The sequence below is a fragment of the Bidens hawaiensis genome, unplaced genomic scaffold, assembly GCF_021521415.1.
Source record: "Bidens hawaiensis isolate Kalapana, Puna unplaced genomic scaffold, B.hawaiensis_p1.1 tig00006968_1, whole genome shotgun sequence".
NCBI lineage: Eukaryota > Viridiplantae > Streptophyta > Magnoliopsida > Asterales > Asteraceae > Bidens > Bidens hawaiensis.
Window position 1 is genome coordinate 920,521 of NW_027491478.1, and position 22,699 is coordinate 943,219.

The 22,699-nt window shown below is 38.3% G+C and overlaps 1 protein-coding gene across 1 annotated transcript in view; it reads left to right on the plus strand.

Moving 5' to 3' along the window:
* The first annotated feature begins 10,103 nt into the window (after window positions 1–10,103).
* LOC143634025 (uncharacterized) overlaps window positions 10,104–22,699 on the plus strand; it is a 34,184-nt gene continuing 21,588 nt past the window's right edge. Inside the window, exon 1 of the mRNA XM_077102213.1 lies at window positions 10,104–10,202. Within this exon, the coding sequence (XP_076958328.1) occupies window positions 10,104–10,202 (99 nt within the window). The remainder of the gene's footprint in view (window positions 10,203–22,699) is intronic.

A 22,699-nucleotide genomic window follows, 5' to 3' on the forward strand; every position in this document is an offset into this window, starting at 1 on the left:
CATCTTACATATTTATTTTCTTATTTGTTTATACTATCATGCACACACAACTCCGAGACTATGTCTCATTCTCAAAATATTTTTATAACTCCGAGGCAATGCCTCGTTCTCAAAATATTTTTATTTAAATTTTAGTAGATTGTTTTCATTATTGGGAAATCCTTAAGAATTCCCTAAGTTTTGTTTTTTCTCTTTCCCCCTTAAAGTTAGTGAGTGTGACAAGATTCCCCGCCAAAGTGGAAATTGTCATACAACCAACAAAATTAAGCGGTCAAGCGTTTCGGCTAAACGGTTACATTCCTCATTGTGTTTTATTACTTTTAATATGTCTAGTCGGGTGAAAAACCCATGGTAAGCCATGGACACGTTGATGTACATAAAATTATACATCTTTTTAGCATCAAATAAAATCTAAAAACTACAATTCCTATCAAATAATATAGCACAGAAGGCTACTTATCATAATAAAATACAATTTCATGTGAAACCAAGCCCCAAACGAAGAGATAAGCGAAAAGACGAAGAAAAACGGAAGAAAACACAAGAAAAGCAAGAAACATGCCCCCATTCTTCTCGAAACACGCCCCCATGCTTCTGAACACCAAAAAAGACAAAAATCTATAAGAAAAGACAAAAACTGGGAACTAAAGCACGGGGTCGTTCCCCTTGCCCACGAGGTCGTGGTCATACTTAATAAATGACAAAACAAACCTAGCACATGTCATAATAAAACACGGGGGCGTGCCTACTAAGGCACGGGGCCGTGCTTCACTCTCCAGATTGCCTATAAATAGTGGCTCATGTTGCACTCATTTGGTGTGCCTTGAAAAGAATTCTATCCGGTTTTCACTTATAAAAACACCCACTAACACTCACATTGAAGATCTAGTGAAGAGTTTGAAGGTTTGGAGGTCATCATCAACAACCATCATCACCATCATCACTAATAAGGAAGTATCATCCACATTTGGTTAGATTGTTCTAGTTTAATCATGTGTTTGTTATTATCATCCATCCTAATGTTAATCACTATGCTCATTATGAGCTAAACTCCATTTACCATCTAAAATCTATGAAGAAGCTTTGTTTTACTTGATGATCATATAAAACATGTGGTTTAGTCTAGTAAAGTACATGGTTATCTTACAATTATCTTTTGATGAGAAATGTTTCACCGTCTTAAATTACTAATTCAAAGTTGGTGATTGTCAATCCCATTGACAATCATTCATGATCTATTCATGTTCATGAAAGATAGAAACACTTTGATAACTTATCGAAACATGGATCCTTATATTGTACTTAGAAATGATGAGATATAAGTTATGATCTATTTCTCTAAGCTTTGGTAATCCGAAAATGGCATTGCTAACGCAATTGCTTAGGATATCATGCTAGTTAAAGAAATCATATGTTAATTGAATGTGTAATTATAACCTACTTTAATCAACCAAGTATGTGATGAACTATAACCACCCGAAGTTGTTAGAATTGGTATTTGAGAAATCTAAGTCAATCCAAATCTTTCTACTTTACAAAACTACTTACCAACTTAAATTGACATTCTCGTGGTAGCGTGACATTAGGAAAGGGTCGACTTTAAAATGCGCACGCTAGTTGCTTTTATGTCAAATATGCTCACTTAAGGCTTAAGGAACTATCTATCATACATTATTACGGCAAGTTTACCACATGTTTACATATCAATCATCAATGATAAAATGGAGTGGATTCTTGATCTTAGATAGTAACAATCATATAATTGAACTACTTGTTTAGAATTTCTCGTCTTGGTCACCTATGTATTATATATAAGTATTTATATTTTATAAAAAGTTCAAAAATTAACCCCATAATGATTAAAACCTTCGATTAAAGTAAAACAATGATTTATTATTAGAAACATTTGTGTCCACGGATCGATACTTGGTTCTTACCAATACTATTTTACATATGCAATAGGTACACTTGCCTATTTTGTGTGTGTTTAGTCTTCCTAGAAATCACTTTTATAAATTTAAAACACGATCTTGTGCAATAGCTAAATATCCAATCCCCATCATATTTTACAAGCTACACTTACAGCACGCATCACACGTCAACTATTTATTTTCACAACTCGTTATATTTGCGATATTTTGTTGGAGCATTATCATCCGTGGTGATACACGGAATGCTTCAACTACTCATGTTAACATTCGTTTATTCGTTATTTAGTTTGGTCGGTTAAAATGCCATGTAACGCTCATGGGCTGACAAACTCTATTGTATTGTTAATTCGTTAGTGTCATTTAAAATGCATTGTAACGTTCATGGGAAGCCCAAATCACACATTTGTTTTGTTTCAGTATGCTAACAAGTTGGGAAAATAAAATGTCATGGAAAGTTCATGAGAAACCCAACACATCGAAGAACATTTGTTATTTACTTATTTCTTTGTTTACTCGATTACATTTAAATCAAGATCTGTTGATTTGATTTATTCACATACATGTAAACATTTTTATTTCCATAATTGAGCACAAATCATTCACTCAGAAAGACTCAGTTATCAAAAGTCGATTGAAACAATTAATATTTTATCATTGAATTGGTTTTCTCGCATTTATCTTATCACATTCACAAATTATCAAGAACAATTAATGTTATATTTTGGCTTTCTCATACACATCTCATCATATTATCAAACATATCTCAAATAACTCATCACCTTCATAAACTATCAAACATATTTCAAGTTATCATCCTCAAAATTTTGACTGTGAACATCTTAATTTGTCATGATTTAATAAAACCCTTTCACATATCAAATTATCTCATTGATTATATCAATTAAATTCTAACTTATCCTTAAGTTATGAAAAAACGCTAGCACAACTTATCTAAATTTCCCTTTTTCCTCAATAACTCATAAGCAATTTATACAACTTATCAATCCCTTCATGAAATCTCAACTTATCTAATCATAGAATGTTTTCTTAAGACACCATTGTTGTAATCAAAATTAATCATCAGTTTTTCTTTAACCGTCGTATGACCACTTGTATATTCAAGGAGATAGCTCTTTCAATCTCTAGAATATTAACTTAATTTCAAAACATTAATGCAGTCAATTCAATCTTGTTCATTAACTTCCTTGATGGTAATTTCAATTCATTTACCCCTACTCATCCTCAAAACAATAACAACAACAAGCTCAAGGTTACCAAACCTACCCTAATTAGACTTTGTAATTGCTACCAGTTCAAGTTCAACCTAGTCAAGCAATTTCAAATCAATTAACCTCAATTATTCAAGTTATTATAAATTCCATTAATCAAGGTGTTTTAAATCAAATCAATCGTAATTAAGATTCTCAAAGAAGATTTTTATTATTTTTGTCATTTTTATCTAAACATATTTTGTCTTTTTAATAATACACTATAGCAATTCTTTATGTTGTTTTTAGAAACTTTAATATTTTATTTAAAACAACTCAAGAATTCAATTCAATTTTAGCAATATTTTATACAAATATGATCTACTAGTTTACAATCAAAATGTATTAAAACTCTTCTCACAATGTTATGTCTTTCAAATATTTTATAACCCACATGATGGGACCAGATATGTGGACCATCCAACGATAAAAGTAATTATGGTCCGGAACATAATTATCAAAGTCCTCGCATGGAAATCATAGTACGTATAATCGTGTGTCATAATCTAGAACCAAAAGTAGTTTTGGAGTAACGGTATGAATGTTAAGATGATAAAAGTATGTTGGATACACCGCTGGTACATCCTATATATAAGTGCCCTTATCGGATTGTCATTTGTAGCGTTGTGCTAACTACTCAAAGTTCCATGTTATGATAAAATTTAAAATCCTAAAGCTTTTTTTCTTTCCTTAACAGGTTAATTATTCAGTATTATTTTAGCATTCTTAAATTTCGGGATGAAATTCCTAAAAGTATGGGATACTTCGGAACAACTCGTATTTTTTATCTATTATATTAATATACATTGTCGACCCGTTTTCGTTTTCGGTAATTTAATCAATAAAATATTTAATTATTTATATATATTTTTATTTTCTTTATTTATTATGTTAAACTTGTTAAATGTATAATTTCTACCCTAAAGTTAAGTTTTAATCCATATTGTATCCACACCCAAAGTTTAAGGACCTTATTGCAAATCTGATCAAATATAATATCTTTAACCTTCACCCAAACCTGTAACCCATATTTTTTACCCAAACCGAAACCCATATGATCTCCTGTGCCTTAATCTTCGTATATTAACTACAATTGATCTTTGCAAATCACTGGATTACCAAATACGAATCACACCGACATATTAATTAAGGAATAAGATCAATTATCAATCCCATTAATGAATATATGTCACTGTCGTATATCATCATATTATTATACCATCTAGAGTTAAGGAGAATCAAATTAAACTTGTATACATGTTCCTGCAACCCTCGTGAACATTAACCTAAAATCAATTGAAGTATAATAGGCTGCAAGTATCAGTTCTAGTTCTAGTATCAGCCAGCAATACGTTTATCAATGTTAGTGCAAAACGTCTAATTCTAGGTCTTGAAGGGTTAAATGAGCTGATATTATCATAATAGATTGTTAAGGACGTATAAGTCACTTTTCCCAATGTATAAGACTTATATGGGCGTTTAAGTCTAATACGCCCACAGTCCAAGTTGTATAAATATGTGAAACTTTGTCTTATTTTGGGACTTTTGGATAATTGCTCTAATCACTTGTACTCTATGACATTGTTATATTCAAGAGTGATTATTACTTTGAGTTGATATGTGTTTGATTCCTTCGCTGTTTGTTTCCGCCTTATAGCTTAGTATAGTTACACAACTTATTCGGTCCGTATCGTATTGCACTTACATGTATACGATGACATCATATGATCCGACCACCGGTCTTTCAAGTGGTATCAGAGCCAGGTTTGCAACCAATTCAATTTCAATCGACTACTAAACCACACTACACAAGAAGCTACACTGGAGCCAACCCTTCTTCTGATCAATCCTCAAAACCCCCGAGTCCATCATCCGATGGTATGCAATGAAACATAGCAGTTAACATCAAGAACATAAGTGGACTTACTGTAGAGAATATTCAAGAACATATGGCTTTTCTAGGATCCGTCCTCGAGTCATATGAATGCTTAATCGCAGGGCAAATTGGGAACTATAACATGACGAAGGAGGATTCTGATCAAATCGATCCAGAAGAGATGGAGATGTTGGACATCTGTTGGTGAATGGCTAGCGTTGTTAGAAGAGCTCAAAGATTTAAGGAAATTACTGGAAAGAATTGTCTTGATGGGACGACTTCCAAACTAGGGTTTAACAAGTCAAAGGTCTAATATTTTTTATGTAAGGAGAAAGGTAATTTCAAGAGAGAATGCACTAACCGAGAGGTTCGTCACAATAGCCCTAATCCATTTGGTAGGGACTACAATAGACATGACATTTATCATCAAAGCTCTCTTGCACCAGCTGAATCGTCAACAAAACCCGAGACCTCGTCATCAAAAGCTTGTCACGCACAACTGGATTAAGGTTCAACTGGAACTCTATCGTTCACAGGGCAAATGTAGCTGAGGTACTTGGTGAGGATCAACAAGCTGGAGAACAGGTAAATTTTTTGAATGCAGGTGAAGAAGTGGAAGATGTTGAAGATAATGTAGAAGATGTTGTTGTACAGGTTGAGAACAAAGTAACTTATGGAGAAAAGACCGAGTGTGATGGAATGTGCAGTGGTCAAGTGGAGGACATTACTGAGGAAATGTCAAGTGATCTTGAGGAGACAGAATCTCCTAAGTGTTTTGATCCAATTTCAAATAAATTCTTCCAATCATTTTGCCACCTGATGTTAGAGAGTTTTTTAGGTTGGTTTAATGGAGAGGAAGTGCCTCATGAAAAATTTGATTTTGGAGTTGATGAAGAAGATGAGAGTTCGGCAGTTGATGAAATTCCAGCAGCAGTAAAGATTGAGGAAATGAGTGATGCAGCTGCGCCAACTAAAGGTGTTCCAGCAGCAGTTGATGAAGAGAGATATGAAGATGTCGAGGAAGAGCCACTCATCATGCTTATATGGTCGGGCAGGTAACGTCTTCTACTCGATAGGTTAAACATATTTGCGAGTCAAGTGATGAAAAGAGTTTGTTATTAACTCATTAAAAACCGACTACAATAATATGTTTCATGATTATCAAAGTATCAAGGAAGCATATGACAAGCTTCAAAAGTGTGAAAAAAACTTGTGGGTGAAAATCCTACAAGATGAGCAAACAATTTCTATTCTTAAACACACGGTTGAGGACAAACATATTGTCATTAATAGGCATATCGATGAGAAAGCGAAACTTAAAAGAGAACTTCAACTGATTAAATTGAAAATGAAAGGGTTGAAACTAAACTAAAAAGTTATTCCGCCTCATCATATGTCCTTGATCATATTGTCCCAAATGCATCTGTTGATATTTCAAGGGACAGATTGGATGATCCGAAATATCATTCTGTACCACCTCCTATCTGGAGCTCCTATGTTCCAAAATAACCGGAAGGGTTCTTCAAGGCGATGAATATAGTGAACGGTTCACCACATAATGATATTTCATCATCTCTTTCGTGTGAAAGGCAAGCTGTTAAGTCCTCCCACAGCTCTGAGTGTGAGAGCGAGGTGGGTAAGCAAGTTGTAGAACATGTGCTTTCTGAAGCAAAATCAGAAACTCAATCAAGTGATAAAACTGGTAATCAAAATTCTAAATTTGCTAAAACCAGTGTTTACCACAAAAGACAAAGTATTGGGTACAAAGAGGTTAAATCCACTGGATTTAACAAAGAGTCTGTAAAACCAAAAAATGGTTTCCAAAAGATTGTTTTTGTTAAAAGTGAGACCTCTAAGGAAGAGAAAGAGGCCATCTTTAGAAAATAATCTAATGATGAGTTTTATAGACTTAAGGCTGAAAAAGACCGGGAAGAGAATCAGGTCCTTCTGGTTAACAAGTTTGTTGTCCGGAGAAAATGTATTGTTGTAATGAGGAAGGACATTTGTTCTACTCATGCCCAAAACGATTCTCTTGTCCCCAAGAGAAAAAGGTTGTGGTAAACAAGAAACCACATGTGAGTCTATTAGTGAATTAGTGTCTAATTCTGGGTCTTTAGGGCTTAATCTGTCATTATTGTACAGTTAAAGGGCTGAAAGTGTCAATCTTAGAATCTGTTAAGATCCGTATAAGTGTAAGCCAGCGTATATGACTTATACGTGGTGTATAAGTCTTATACGCTAGGAAGGCTTATACGGATTATAGGCATGTGTATGAATAGCCTTCAGCTTGTCATATTTTGTAAAGATTTGAGAATCTGGTCAAAGAGAGAGATCAGTGTGTACTGTGAATGTTATATCAATATATGATGTTTATGAGTGATTGTGTTAGCAATTCCTTTATAATATGTTTCCGCAATATTATTTAGTATAGTAAACACATTATTATCGATTTGTATCGTATCGTATTACACATATATGATGATGTATATGATCCGGAACAAGGACTTTCAAGTGGTATCAAAGCTTTCGGGCTCGTGTTTACTACTTCACAATTACTTGAACATTTGAAGAACAAAAAGTCAAAACCATAACTCATTACTATTTCTTCAATTACTCATATATTTACATATAAAATTCAGATTCCTTCAGTGATTATGATTGTTTATACTTGTTAATCAGTTCTGTATGAGTGGAATCATCAAATTCTAGCTGAAATTCAAGTTTCTGATTATGTCGATTGAACAGTTCGTTCAGCGTATATGATCCGGAACAAGGACTTTCAAGTGGTATCAAAGCTTTCGGCTCGTGTTTACTACTTCACAATTACTTGAACATTTGAAGAACACAAAGTCAAAACCATAACTCATTACTATTTCTTCAATTACTCACATATTTACATATAAAATTCAGATTCCTTCAGTGATTATGATTGTTTATACTTGTTAATCAGTTCTGTATGAGTGGAATCATCAAATTCTAGCTGAAATTCAAGTTTCTGATTATGTCGATTGAACAGTTCGTTCAGCGTATAAGTCAAGTTTCTAAAGTCAAGTTTCCGTATAAGATTGCTCTTGTCCGTATAAAAGTTTTGGCTGTATAAGTGGATTGTACCATATAAGTTTTGGTTATATGTTGTAGTGGTTATACATTGGTTGTTCTCCGTAAAAGTTGGTTGATCTTTAGATTTTTGTGCAACGATGGAAGATTTGAATGCTTTTGTGAGACAACCGTTACCAATACTTCGGAAATTCAATCTGGAGAATGAAATGGGAACATCTACGAAGCCCTCGAAACTTTTAAGGATGGAAGATTATCCAAATTGGGCTGACAAGTTCGAGACTTATGTTCAAGCTATGAATTATGAAGCTTGGGTGGCTATTGAGGTGGAATACACCATACCACGAAATGAGAATGACACTAGTCATCGACTATCTCAAATTCCTGAGGCTGACAAAGTAAGATTTCTTTATGAGAAAAAGATGATGAATTTGCTTCAACAATCGATCAAGTCTGAGATTTTCCAATTATTACAACACAATGGATCATGCCACTCAATATGGGAAGCATTACTGAAAAAAGACAGAGGAAATCCTGACATGAGAAAATCTAAGATAGCTCTGTTGATGAAAGAGTTTGACATATTTACCATGGTCAAAGGTGAATCGATGCCTCAATTGATTGAGAGATACTGTCATCTTGTGAATGAGATGGAAATACTGGGAATTGATAAGGAAGAGTATGAATACATTGACAAGCTTGCTGATTCTTTATCTAATGATTGGGAAACTTTTATTATGATTCAATAATCAAACCCGATCAACTATGCAAGATTGGCTCTAGCCTGATTCATTGAAAAGTTGGAAGCACGTTAACTTGATATACACAAGAAACAGAAGATGAAGAATACTTTGGTTACTCAAAACATTGGGTTATACTTTAATGCATCACAATATGTGATTGCTCATAGCCTGAAGATTCAGACTACTTTTGTTACGAATAGTAGGTTTGGTGGTAGTTCTCAAACAAGTCAACCTTCTAATATACCACACTACACAAGTTCTTACACGGGAACCAATTCAACAAATTATGTTCATGATTAATCTTCAACTCCTGCTAGTCCACCATCAAGTATTGTTCAGTGCAACATTGCTGTAAATATCAAGAACAATGGACTAACTGTTGAAAACGTTCAAGAACATATGGCTTTCTTAGGATCCGTCCTTGAGTCATATGAATGTTTGATTGTTGTACGTATTGGTAACTACAACATGACAAAAGAGGATTATGATCATATTGAACCTGAGGAAATAGAGATACTAGATATTCAATGGTGTATCGCAAGTGTTTTGAGAAGGGGACAAAGATTCAGAGAGATTACTGGTAAGAGCTGCCTTGATGGGACAGCTCAAAACTTGGATTTGACAAGTCAAAGGTTCGGTGTTTTCAATGCAAAAGGTCACTTCTAGAGGGAATGCACTAATCCAGAAGTTGGAGATGCTAGTCCTAATCCACTTGGTAGGGAGGCAAGCTATCTATCATCAAAGTTCTCCTGCACCGGCTGAATCATCAAAGAAGAATGAAGCATTGTCATCAAAAGCGTGTCATGCACATATGAATGAGGGTTTCAACAGGAATTATATTGTTCATCAAGCAAATGTTGCTAAGGTTTTTGAGGAAGCTGGAGAACAAGTATGTGTTGAAAATGCAGGTGAAGTTAAGAAAGATGTGGAAACTGAAGATATTATTTATGATTCAACTGATGCTGAAAAGATTGTGTGTGATGATCATCAAGAGAACAATATTGAAGAGATTACAAGTGATCCTGAGGGGAAAGAATCTACAAATAGTTTTGATTCGATTCCAAATGAATTCTTTAAATAATTTTTGCCACCTGATGTGTATGAAATTTTTGCAGGATGGTTCAATGGCGAGGAAGTACCTCATGGAAAGATTAACTTTTGAATTGATGATGAAGAAGATGAGAGTGTAGCAACTAATAAAGATCATGTAGTTGCAAAGATTGAAGAAATGTGTGATCAAACTGTGCTAGCTGAAGGAGTTCCAGCGACAATTGATATTGAAGATGTTGAAGTAGAGACTTCTAATCGTGCCTTCATGGCTGGACAGGTAAAATTTTCTACTAATGTTGAACATTTTTGTGAATTATGTGATGAAAAAGATTTTGCGATTAACTCACTTAAAACATATTACAATAACATGTTTCAAGATTATATAAGAATTAAAGAAGCTTTTGATAAACTTTAAAAATGTGAGAAAAGCTTGTGGGTGAAAATTCTACAAGATGATAAAACAATTTCTATGCTAACTCACACAGTTAAAGATAAACAAATTGCTATCAATAGGCATGTTGATGAGAAATCGGAACTTAAAAAGGAACTTCAATTGATTATAGTTGAAACTGAAACAGTTGACACTAAACTTAAAAGCTACTCCCCCTCATCATATGTCCTTGACCACATTGTCTGTAGGTTCCCAGCCGGATCTACACGGAATGTCTCGTTCTACGTAGGTGCGGAATCCCTACGTAAGACGTTACGAGTGTAGAAGACGATACGAGTTAACACGATCGAACACACGTTACAATAAACAAAGACACGGTGTATATTGCAACCGGAAACACGTGCTCTCAATCACTGATTACAGGACTCGTTACACGTAAACTGAATACTTGTTCACTGAAAAACTCAAACTCAAGCCGTAACCTAGCTGATTATAAAGGCGACAACTTCGCCTGGCATGTTCAGGCGAAGTTGTCCCTAACTTCGCTTAGTTCACAAGTTCGCCTGTATCAGCGAACTTGTGAGCTAACTTCGCTTACATACAAAAACACAAATCTAACAAACTCGATTACAGACACTTGAAACTGAACTACTGACATCATGTACCAACAGAATCCCCCTTGGCAGTAGCTTCATATCTTTATCTTCAAACACGTGTCTTATAATCTTCAACAATCTTGCATCTTCATCTTTAAGCATGAACTCCTTCGCGTACACAAACTGATACAACTCTTTGATATTTCTTCGCTTCGTCTTTCCAAGCAGGAATATAAAATATCTTCTTCTCATTCAGCACCTGCAGATCAGCTTGTGACAAGTTCACTAGATGCATCGGATCATAGACTCTCAGCAGCTCTTGTTCATCTTCGTCTTCCATTACTGCTTCAGCTGTCACACAATCTACATACCACCACTTCAGGTCTTTGAGCACATCCTTGGGCATCTGTTTCATCGGCACTTCTTTCAAACACCGGATCGGTTTATACTTCATAATCATCCAAGGCTTCCCATCTGCTCTCAAACCTCTATCTTTGTCTTCGATAAGTTTTCCCTTTTGTGGTTTCAACAGCTCGAACTTCTTTTCTTTTATACTCTCCTTCCATACAATCTTCCCGATGACTCTAGCCATGTTATCATCACTTCGGTTTATCAATCCCAATCTGGCTAAGTCTTTTACTTCACACTCTAGCAATGTATTCAATGATCTCAACATCCTTTTGAAGTACTGAATACCATCATACCTCTTAATAACAAAGAGCCTCAACTGCTCATCATATATCCAGCATATAATCCCCTTTCTCGATTCAGCATAGCCTCTAATGTTGTAAGTCTTCTTAAACATAGTAGGGACCGCCAGTTTCTTCGTTTTGACGAACCACTGAGCATAGCCTTCTTTCCATCTTGGCTGCTCTTCCCATTCCGTCTAATCACTTCCAATCTCTTTACTCATATCAGCCTTATCCACTTCCGGAATTTCATGCTCAATATTCTCTTCTACTATCTCTCCCTCTTCAATCTCATTATCAATCACAATCTCTTCACCAATCTTCTCTATCTCATCAACTGGTAACACATCATCATCACCTATCAACTCATCATCCATCTCCTCAACGTCCACTACCACCACATCATCACCACCAGCTGCACTTGTCGACTCCCCCTGAGATGTGGAAGTCCCAAGAGCTTGTTCAGTTCTTGGCAACTCTCCACCTGCACCTTTCGATGCATTGGGATCATCGTCTCGATCATTACGTCTCTTGGTCCTCAGCTCATCGCCTTTACAGCTCGTCTCCCCCTGAGATGCCAAGAACTCCTTCAAAGCATCTATGATTTTGCCATGTTCTACCAGCAGGGACGACTGCAACTGATTCTCTGCAATTAGGCGCTGAATAGCCTGGGTCTGGATAAGATTTATCCTTGATTGTTCTGCCACAACCCGTTCAAGTGCTGCTATTCGCTCAGAGACTGATAAGGTTGCATCGAAATCAAACCTCAGATGAGATATATCTTGAGTGTACTGAGGAGGGATTTCCGATGTAACCGGGACCTCAGATGTAGGCATAGACGTAACCGCAGGTGGTATCGTCACCGATAACCCTGCAGTGGCCACAACCGTCGACTCAATAAATCGTGCCACAACCTCCGTTGTAGTAAGATTTGGAGGTGGCAAGGATACAATCTCCGGAGCCGATAGTTGGAATGTAGTTGGTGGGAGGCCAAAGGCAGATGAGGTAGCCACCACGGGAACATCCGTGGCGCTTGGCCTTGTGACCTGTAATGATGAAGGGACCATTGTCATACCGGACAGTGCGGGTGGGGTGAAACGTACCACCCTCGAGCTCTCACCAGCTCCCGATCCTGCACCTGCCCGTTCCCTTCTTGATCTCCGAATCAACTGATGTACCTCTTCTTCATAGTCTGACTCGCTGTCATCATCAGTTCTCTTTCTTTTCCCTTGAACCCGTTCTTGGTTAACTAGAATTCGTCTCGCTACAGCCACATCATCGTCTGAATCAGAGTCAGCCACCGTTGTAGCTGCCCTAGTGATATTCACACTCGACACCCTCTCAACCGAGACTTGCACATTCTCTTCAGGGTCCACCCTCTCCATGTCAAAGAATCCTTGACCGCCAAACTCTGCGTCAAGATCTACGTTCTCCTCCGGTGACACAACAGGAGCAGCAGGTATAGCTTGAGGTGCTCCTGCCTGTTGTGGTGCCGGGTCCCGAAACTCGTCCCCACGAGCAGGCACATACTCCGGGTTGATCAAGTACCCAAATAGTGGAGTATGCCGAGGACGGAGCTCAGGTTTGCTCCTCGCACTGGAGGATCTGCATTGGGCGAAGATTCTTTTGCTCACACTTTCAACGTATCTGATCGGGCGGCGCTGAGGTAGCGTTGGAGCAACATGATTCAAGATCATTTGGAGGAATCTTGGATACATGATAAATCTCTCACGCGCCACCGCTCTTCTTTGTCGATCAATCTCGTAGAACACCATCTGACTAAAGCTGTAACGCTTATTATAAGTCAGAGCAGTCATCGCCGACTGCATGGTCGCGCCCATGCCATCAGTGCCCGCCTTTCTCCCTGACATGCATACAATCATGACATGCATGAGAAAGCGCAACTGGTCAAGCAAAAACCCCTTCCTTCTCTGAGTATCTCCCAAGGGACCAGAGTATCCCCCATCACGGAAAGGAGCCACAAAATCTGTCGGGTCATCCCTCGTCTCATCTCCAAACCGTAAAGCCGCCCGGATCTGTTCAGATGAGAACTGAACAATGTGATTGTTGACTGTTGCTCGCATCACCGGGGGCTCGACCCTACAGTCATATTCCACGGTCTGCCAAAAATCCTCAATGTTTGGCAAGGATATTGGCAGTGTTGTCGTAATCGCGTGGAATATACGCGAGCGTAGTAAGAATGTGATGATTTCGCGAAAATCATCAACTCCGCTCGCCTCCGGGTCTAATGTTATGTACATGTTATGACCCGGGAAGAACTGTCTTTGGTTATCACCACCGTCATCACCGCCTGCACCTCCTACAGCAGCCATATCTGCATCAAACAGACTAAGTTAGATAAACGTCAAAGCAAATCACAAGTTCGCCTGTTACCATAAGCGAAGTTGTGATTTATTCTGTATAGGCGAAGTTAGTGGTGGGGCGAAGTTGGGAACAACTTCGCCTCAACTTGAACTTCGTCTGTTAACTGTTAAGTAAAAAGGTCCAGGCGAAGTTAATGATAACTTCGCCTAACCACAACATCGCCTCATAAACTGTTTCAAAATTAATTATCAGGCGAAGTTAAACCTCAGGCGAAGTTACGGATAACTTCGCCTAAACTGTAACTTCGCCGAATACGAATCGGCAACAGTTAAGGTTTCAATTCGACGTGTAGATGATGAATTTGGAAATTGAGGACTCCGTAACACATGATTTTATGAAGTTTTAGACGCTCAAGTAGATTACGACCACGTAATAACTAGTTTGAAATCGGGTGTTTAAGGTTTCGAAAGACGAGGTCGAGAATCGAGTCGAAACGACCGATGATTAACCTCAATAACATTGATTATACGATACTATAAACCTACACACCTTTAATCGAATTAGAACAGAGAAAGATTAACACAGTGAATCGATCGATAAGTTCGCTTAGGGTTGATAGTGAGTAAGTTCGCTGAGTTTGAGAAAATGATAAAGTTTGACCATTGATTTCCTTTATATAGGGTCATAGTTATACCGGCGAAGTTATGGATAACTTCGCCTAGCTGGCGAAGTTATGCACAACTTCGCTGATATTAAAATTTTTCAAAACAAACCCCATAATTTGAACAATTTGCAATTAAGTTAGAAAACATCCTTTAAAGCGTTAAATGATACGATCAAGACCAAGTAACCAGGTATAAAATCAAACAAATACATAAGTAGAAAAATATTTTAACAATAAAGTACACGGGATCAAATTTCAGTCTCGACAGGGACTACCATGTTTTAGAAAAGATCCGAACAGGAATCATACTAACTACGTGACTGTCACACAGATCCGTGTTCAGCTGTATTATGACATAAAAAACAGGTTGTAAGCAGGTAAATAACTTATAATGGTTTTCATCGTTTCTGTGATACGGGTTAGGTTCAATTAAGCTCAAAACTTAAATGGGCAACAACTCAGAGATTATGATGCCTCCTATCTATTCTCAAATTGTATTTGGCTTTCCCCAAGTCACCCCGAGTTGACCTCGACCCGTAGTGTCTGATGACATAGTAATTACTCTTTGATCTTCAGACTCTTCTTCCCGTTATCTATCTTGCATCTTGATTTAGAAGTCTTATCATTATGAACTCTAGAATGTCTCAATAAAACACACACATTTTTTTTTTTAATATTTACACAACTTCAGAAAAAACTACTGCAAGTCCCGAATCTGGATCACTGCAGTATCTTGACACGCTATCTTCACGGGAATCAGAACACTCACGGGCTCGTGTATGACTGGGTAATCGCTTTTCTGCCTATCATTCGGAAAGATATATATGGAGACATGCACAACTCATAAGGAGTTTCCACATAACATCGAGTAGGTTTAGTTAGTATCACTTCTACTGTTACGCACCATAAAAAGCTACCATGACATACAATGACTGTTCTAAAGTCTTTTAGGCCTAATAACTTCACTAGTTAAGCACACAGAATCAGTATATCTATCACTTTCCAAGGTTGGATCAATTTTCTGTTAAACATAGTAAAGGAACTTCTTACGAAGTAGTAGAATTGAAAAATAATTTTATCTCCCATAAAAAAATTTTAAGTTCTATCGCCCCGATCAAGTCAAAGTCTTCAGGTAAACGGCTATCCTGAGGATCCAATGGATCAGCTGGACCGACCACATACGAGTATGTGTCCTTCTAACTAAGTTTGAACGACTAATTTTCAGCGAAAGAATAAAAACACATCATAAACCGCCCCGGTCACTTTCAGTCATCTGGTTAATGGCTATCCTCATATTCTACAAGTAGAAATGAGGACCAAACATATCCGAAGATATGTCCTTCAAACTGAGGCAACCGACATAATTCTAAGCGATAGTGACGTTTTTTTTTTTTTTTTTTAACAAGTCACAAAACACGGTTACTCGGGATTGATCATCCCATTCAGCTCAACAAGGTTTTGAAAATGATTTTTGTCAAACGCTTTAGTGAACAAATCAGCGAAATTATCCAATATATCAACCTTTTCGAGCACAATCAGTTTCCTCTCAGCACAATCCCGTATAAAATGATGACGGATGTCAATGTGTTTAGTTTTACTGTGCTTTACGGGATTATTAGTTACTGAGATAGCAGCAGTGTTATCAATGCAAATAGGAGTATGAGTGAAATTTAGACCGTAATCGCGCAACTTTTGTTGAATCCAAAGAACCTGGGAGCAGCAGTTGGATGCTGCCATGTATTCTGCTTCACAGGTTGAAATGGTGACTGAGGTCTGCTTCTTGCATTGCCATGACACTAATCTGCCACCAAGAAACTGACATCCACCTGTAGTTGACTTCCGACTCTGATTGCACCCTCCATAATCAGAATCCGTGTAGGCGACCAACTCTAAGTCTCCTCCTCTCGTGTACCACAACCCCAGCTTAGGCTTGCCTTTGAGATACCGTAGAATCCTCTTCGCACCCTTCAAGTGAGATTCCTTTGGGTTTGCCTGAAAGCGAGCACAAAGACAAACTGCAAACATTATATCAGGCCTAGAAGCAGTTAAGTACATTAAAGAACCTATTATTGCCCGATATTGGGTTGGGTCCACGTCTGCATCGTTGTCTGAATCAGCACCCAATTTGTGGTTGACGCAGACTGGAGTATCGTATGGAGTGCTGTCCTCCATCTTAAAGCGTTTGAGAACATCATGGACATACTTAGTCTGATGAATGAACATCCCATCTTTTTTCTGATCAACCTGCAGTCCTAAAAAGAAAGTTAGTTCACCCATAGCACTCATTTCAAATCTCTTCTTCATGACGGCCTCAAACTCCTGACACATGGCGACTTTTGATGCAGCAAAGATGATGTCGTCCACGTAGACTTGCACCAGTAGAAATCGCTCCCTTTTCTCTTAAAGAACAATGTGCTGTCAATCTTACCTCTTTCAAACTCATTCTCAAGCAAGTAATCGGATAAAGTTGAGTACCAGGCACGAGGTGCCTGATGTAGTCCATACAGCGCTTTACTTAGCTTGTACACGTGATCGGGAAAGTCTGGGTCAGGAAAACCCGGAGGTTGCTCAACGTACACAACCTCATCGACTTTACCATTAAGGAACGCACTCTTCACGTCTAGCTGAAATACCTTCATCTCCTTGTGAGCAGCAAATGCCAAAAACAATCGAATGGCTTCCAATCTCGCCACAGGAGCAAACACCTCATTGTAATCGATCCCCTCTTGCTGATTAAAGCCTTTTACAACCAGCCTCGCCTTATTCCTGATAATTATCCCTTTCTCATCTCTCTTGCATTTGAATACCCATTTTGTGCCAATCGCATGCACATTCTTTGGTTTTGCAACCAAGTTCCATACCTCCATCTTCTTGAACTGGGCTAACTCTTCTTGCATGGCTTCGACCCACGAGCTGTCCTTGAGAGCCATTTGATAGTTCTTTGGTTCAATCTGGCTGATGAAGCAGGCGTACAAGCATTCATTAATTATGCCCGTATCTTTAATGCTTGTGTAAACACAGGTGTGCTCATTCAAGCTTTGTCTTGTTTGTACACCATCGGACAGATCACCTATCACGTTCTCTAAAGGGTGATTTTTGTGAATTCTCGTAGTCGGAACCGAACTGACATTTAGATTGTCTTCCAGATTCGAAGATAGCTCATCAATGGGTGATTGTTGTTGAGAGTGAAACGGATTGAAGAATTCCTCTTCTGTAGAGGCAGCAGGGGTATCGACAGCATTTGACGAGGAAGGCTGACATTCATCATACTGCGGTCGTTGCACCAAAGTGTCTTCCTCATCGTATATCATCTTCGTAGCAATTCTTTCATCAACTTCTGCACAATCCAAATAAGGCATGTTAAAAGATTTAAAAAGCCTATCATAGTCGAAAACCCCAGCGGGTCCCGTGCTTGGTTTTGGTGATTTGTAACTTGTGATATCAGTGTTACACACCACCTCAACCTTGTTGGTCGATGTATTAAAGACCCGTCTGTTGGGTGTCCCAACAACGTATCCGACTAAAATTCCTTCGTCGGCTACTTCACCAAATTTAGAATTGGTCTTTAATATCGAACACGGGGACCCGAATGGTTCAAGACCACTCAAGTTGGGCTTTCTCCCATGCATAAGTTCATAACATGTTTTATTTAATATTTTAACAGTTAACACTCTATTAAGGATGTAACAGGCTGTTGCAACAGCTTCAGCCCAGAACACCACAGGAAGTTTCGAATCAGCCAGCATGGTTCTGGCTCCTTCAATTAAAGTTCTGTTCTTCCTCTCAGCCACTCCATTTTGTTGCGGAGTATACGGAGCGCTGTACTGGTGTTCAATCCCTTTCTGTAAGCAGAAGATCTCCATCTCATAGTTTTTGAACTCTGTCCCATTGTCACTCCTGATGTATTTAACTCTTTTCCCCATGATATTCTCAACCTTGGTAATCAAATTCTTTACCATCTGAACCGTTTCAAACCTTTGACTTCAGGAAATATACCCAAGAATATCGAAAGAAGTCATCAGTTATCACCAAGCAATATGATGTTCCTCCTAGGCTTTTTACATTCACTGGACCGAAGAGATCCATGTGAAGTAGTTCTAGGGTACTGACTATTGAGTTAACCTTCTTGGTGCGATGGGATTTCTTGTGTTGCTTTCCCTTTTTGCATGATAAACATTGGTCTTCAAAGTTAAAATTCTTCAAGGGAACACCCAGCCCAACCCATTCTTGACAATGTAGTTCATTTTCCGAAGATGAATATGCCCCATTCTCCTATGCCATAATTCGGACTCCGACTCAGTTGCTTTTGACAGAAGGCACGATTCTTCTGTTGCCATTTCAGTCGACCTCATGTCCATAATATACGTATTCTTTTCTCTTGGAGCCTTCATAACAATCCAATCCTCTGGTATCTTGAAACCAGGATACAGCACGATCGCCTCATTCTTGGTAAAGTGCACGGTGTAGTCTTTGTTACAGATCTGCGAAACACTCAGCAGATTATGCTTCAGTTCTTCAACGAAATTTATTTTCTCTAACGTCATCTTTCCGTTAGTCACAGTCCCAATTCCTGTGATCCTTCCACCACTCTCTCCAGCGAAACTCACTCTTCCTCCCTGAACAGGTTTCCATTCGTGTAACAAACTCTTGTTACCCGTCATGTGCCGGGAACAGCCGCTATCCACAACCCATAGATTGTTTGCAGCCCTGTTCAACTGTTCCTGCATGATTAAAGCAGAGAATTAAAATCTGGGGACCCAAGACCTATTGGTCTTGGGTCGATACATCCCGTACCTTGGCTGTCCAAAGTTAGTATCAGAATAATTTCTGTAAGTCCTGAACGGATACCTTCTTGGAGATTGACTATGAGGCCATCCAAACCTTCGTGAATTAAATGAATTATTACTTATGGTTTGGTTGTTAGCAGTGAAAAACTGAGATCGATTTCTTTGAAAACCTGGATTAGTCCAATTTCTGAACTTTGAAGAGTTTTCATTTTTACCATTATAGTGATTAGTTCTATTCTCAGTTTTTGAAGGTCTCATACCTCTGAATCTCTGCTTCAGAGGGCAATCATCAATTAGGTGTCCTAATTGATTACATCTGAAACAACTCCTGTGTTCAATTTTCTTTTCAATAGTTGTTTTAGATGATGAGGCTGCATTACTGCCCGTTTGTCTCACATATGGTGGGACATGCGGGTTTAGTGGAGATTTCTTTTCAGTTGTTTTATGTTTCTCTCCACTTTGGTAACACTGCCTTTTCTTTTGTCTCACTCGACTCGGACGACTTGTCCGAGTTTGATGAGACAGGACTAGGAGCAGAAATCTTAACACTCGAAACAGGCTTACTTGTTTCGCCTTTACTAACTTCTGGATCTTTAATAGTTACCTTAACCGGAACTGTCTGACTATAATCAACATCAACAGATTTCTGATTACTTGGATCATAAGTGTAATTATGATTGTAAGGTGGTGGAACTTCATGATAACCAATTCCTCCCCTTTTAACTGGGGAACTTTGATCACTAACGAGGTGATCAAGTATAGCGGAGGAATTTCTAAATTTCTCAAGTTTCCTGTTAAGTTCCACCACTTTCACCTGGTGATCAGCTATCTGTTTATCCCTTTCACCTATTAGTTTGGTTTTTTCTTCTAACACTTCATAGCTCAGATTAATTACTTGAATTTTTTCAGCTAGATTTGCTTTAAGACTTCTAATATCTTTCTCACTAGCTTTTATTTTTACCTTGTAACTATTTTCTCTAGCTTTAGTGAAATGATGATCTTCTTTTAGCGTTTTAAATTGAGCATCCAAACAAACAAACTGATCAGTTATAGTTGTCAATTATTCAGACAGATTTTCACACTTAGTACAAGGGAGTTTGGTACTTACCTCAGAGAGCTGGTCTTTCACATCTGCCATGTAAGCTTCATTTTGAGCTTCTGCCATGTAAGCTTCATTTTCGCCAGTCTTTTTCTCACTTTCTTCAGTTACGATGTTCGCTAAATTTGCCTGTTCGAACACCTCTTCAACATACAGATTCCAGTTGTACTCCCCATTCTGTCTGGAAATCATGGCTCTATTCTCCTTACCGCCCCCACTCTGTTGTGTAGACCTATTTTGACTGCGTTCTACACGTTCATTTGTGCACTCCTTCGCAAAGTGGCCATTCTGTTGACAGTTGTAACACCTGACCTTCGACTTATCGAACCCTGGTCTTTCACCAACAAACTTCCTACCTGTCTTCTTCATAAACCTCTTAACCCTTCTCACAATCATCGCCATTTGGCCACTGCAGATCCATCTCTTCCAGATCATCAGCATCGATTTGATCATAATCTTCATCCAAAGTTGCTGGATCAACAATCTTACCTTGAATGTAATTCTCATACGAAGCAATGAAAGATGCATAGAGAGCAAACTGTTGTTCAGCAGATTTAACACTCATGGGCATCTTAGAGTAGTTGTTGTTAGGAACACTTGAAGAGAAACTACTCTTGGTTGCTTGAGGTTTAGAAGCATTTGATCCTCCAGCTACAAAACACACATCACCATTGATGTTGAGAGATACATGACCTTCATGTGTTGAGTTAGCGCCTGACTCTCCCTTTGAGTAATAAGCAGATGATTCAGACTTCGAACTTGAACTTGTGTTAACTTTTGCACCATACATTCCTGGATCCTGAATCTGATCAGTTGGTGTCTCTTTTCGAACCATGTTATGTTCAAAAGTTCTTAGTTTGTTGACTGCTGTTTCCAAGTCATAGTCGGCAAACTCTTTGTCTTCTCTCATCAACACAGTGTACATCTCCCATTTCGGTGGGAGAGCATCAAGAAGCTTTTCAACGATCTCATCTTCTTTGTAAGTAATGGAATAGTTGCTGAGTTCGGTCATCAGATAATAATATCTCGTGATGATATCATCAAGTGATTCATTCTTCAGATACTTGAACACCGAGAATTGAGTTTTAAGTAGTTTAATCTTTGATGCACGAATCCCCACATTACCCTCAAAACGGTTTTCAAGTGCTTCCCAAAGCTCTCTAGCAGTCTTATACTTTCTGAAGGTGTGAAGAATCTCTTGTGGAAGAGCCATTGTGATCGCTGCATGAGCTTTGCTTTCAGCCTCATACATTTTCTTTTTTTCTTCTTCCATCTCTTTGTATTTCTTAATCTGATCACGACCCTCATACTCAGCAGTTGGTGGAATGTAGCCATCTTGTATGCACACCCACATTTTAGCATCTTGGTACTTGACATATTGTTCAAACCGATCTTTCCACGCTACAAAATCAGTTCCCTTAAGCATCTTTGGTGCCTTTGTAGCTGAACCCGCTTCCACTTCCATCTTCACCAGTTCCGTAATGTTTATTGAAGACATCTTTCATAAAACACAAAGAAACCCGAAAAATAAAAATTTTATTTTTTAACAGTACTGTAGGCGAAGTTGTGGATAACTTAGCTTAAGTCTGAACTTCGCTGATTCTGAACTTCGCTCCCTTTGTTAAATTCGCCTGATTCGGCGAAGTTGTGTATAACTTCGCTTAAGGTAAGCGAACTTGTGAGGTAGGCGAAGTTGTGGGTAACTTCGCTTGAGATAAGCGAACTTGAGAAGGTAGGCGAAGTTGTGGATAACTTCGCTTAACCTTATATCTTCGCCGAAACCCTACGAACAGTGACGGCAACTTCGCCTGATGAACACGATGGTTTTGCAGGTTTGATTTCTGGATTTTGCGAGGTTTGTGACGGTGTAATGGGTTGTTTATGATGTTGGGAGGTGAGTAGGACACAAAAACTCGGTAAACTCGTCCCGCGAATAGTCAAACGGAACGATTTCTACACCCGCATGATAATCCCGAACCACAATCACGAGCAAAAGCTCTGATACCAATTGTAGGTTCCCAGCCGGATCTACACGGAATATCTCGTTCTACGTAGGTGCGGAATCCCTACGTAAGACGTTACGAGTGTAGAAGACGATACGAGTTAACACGATCGAACACACATTACAATAAACAAAGACACATTGTATATTGCAACCGGAAACACGAGATCTCAATCACTGATTACAGGACTCGTTACACGTAAACTGAATACTTGTTCACT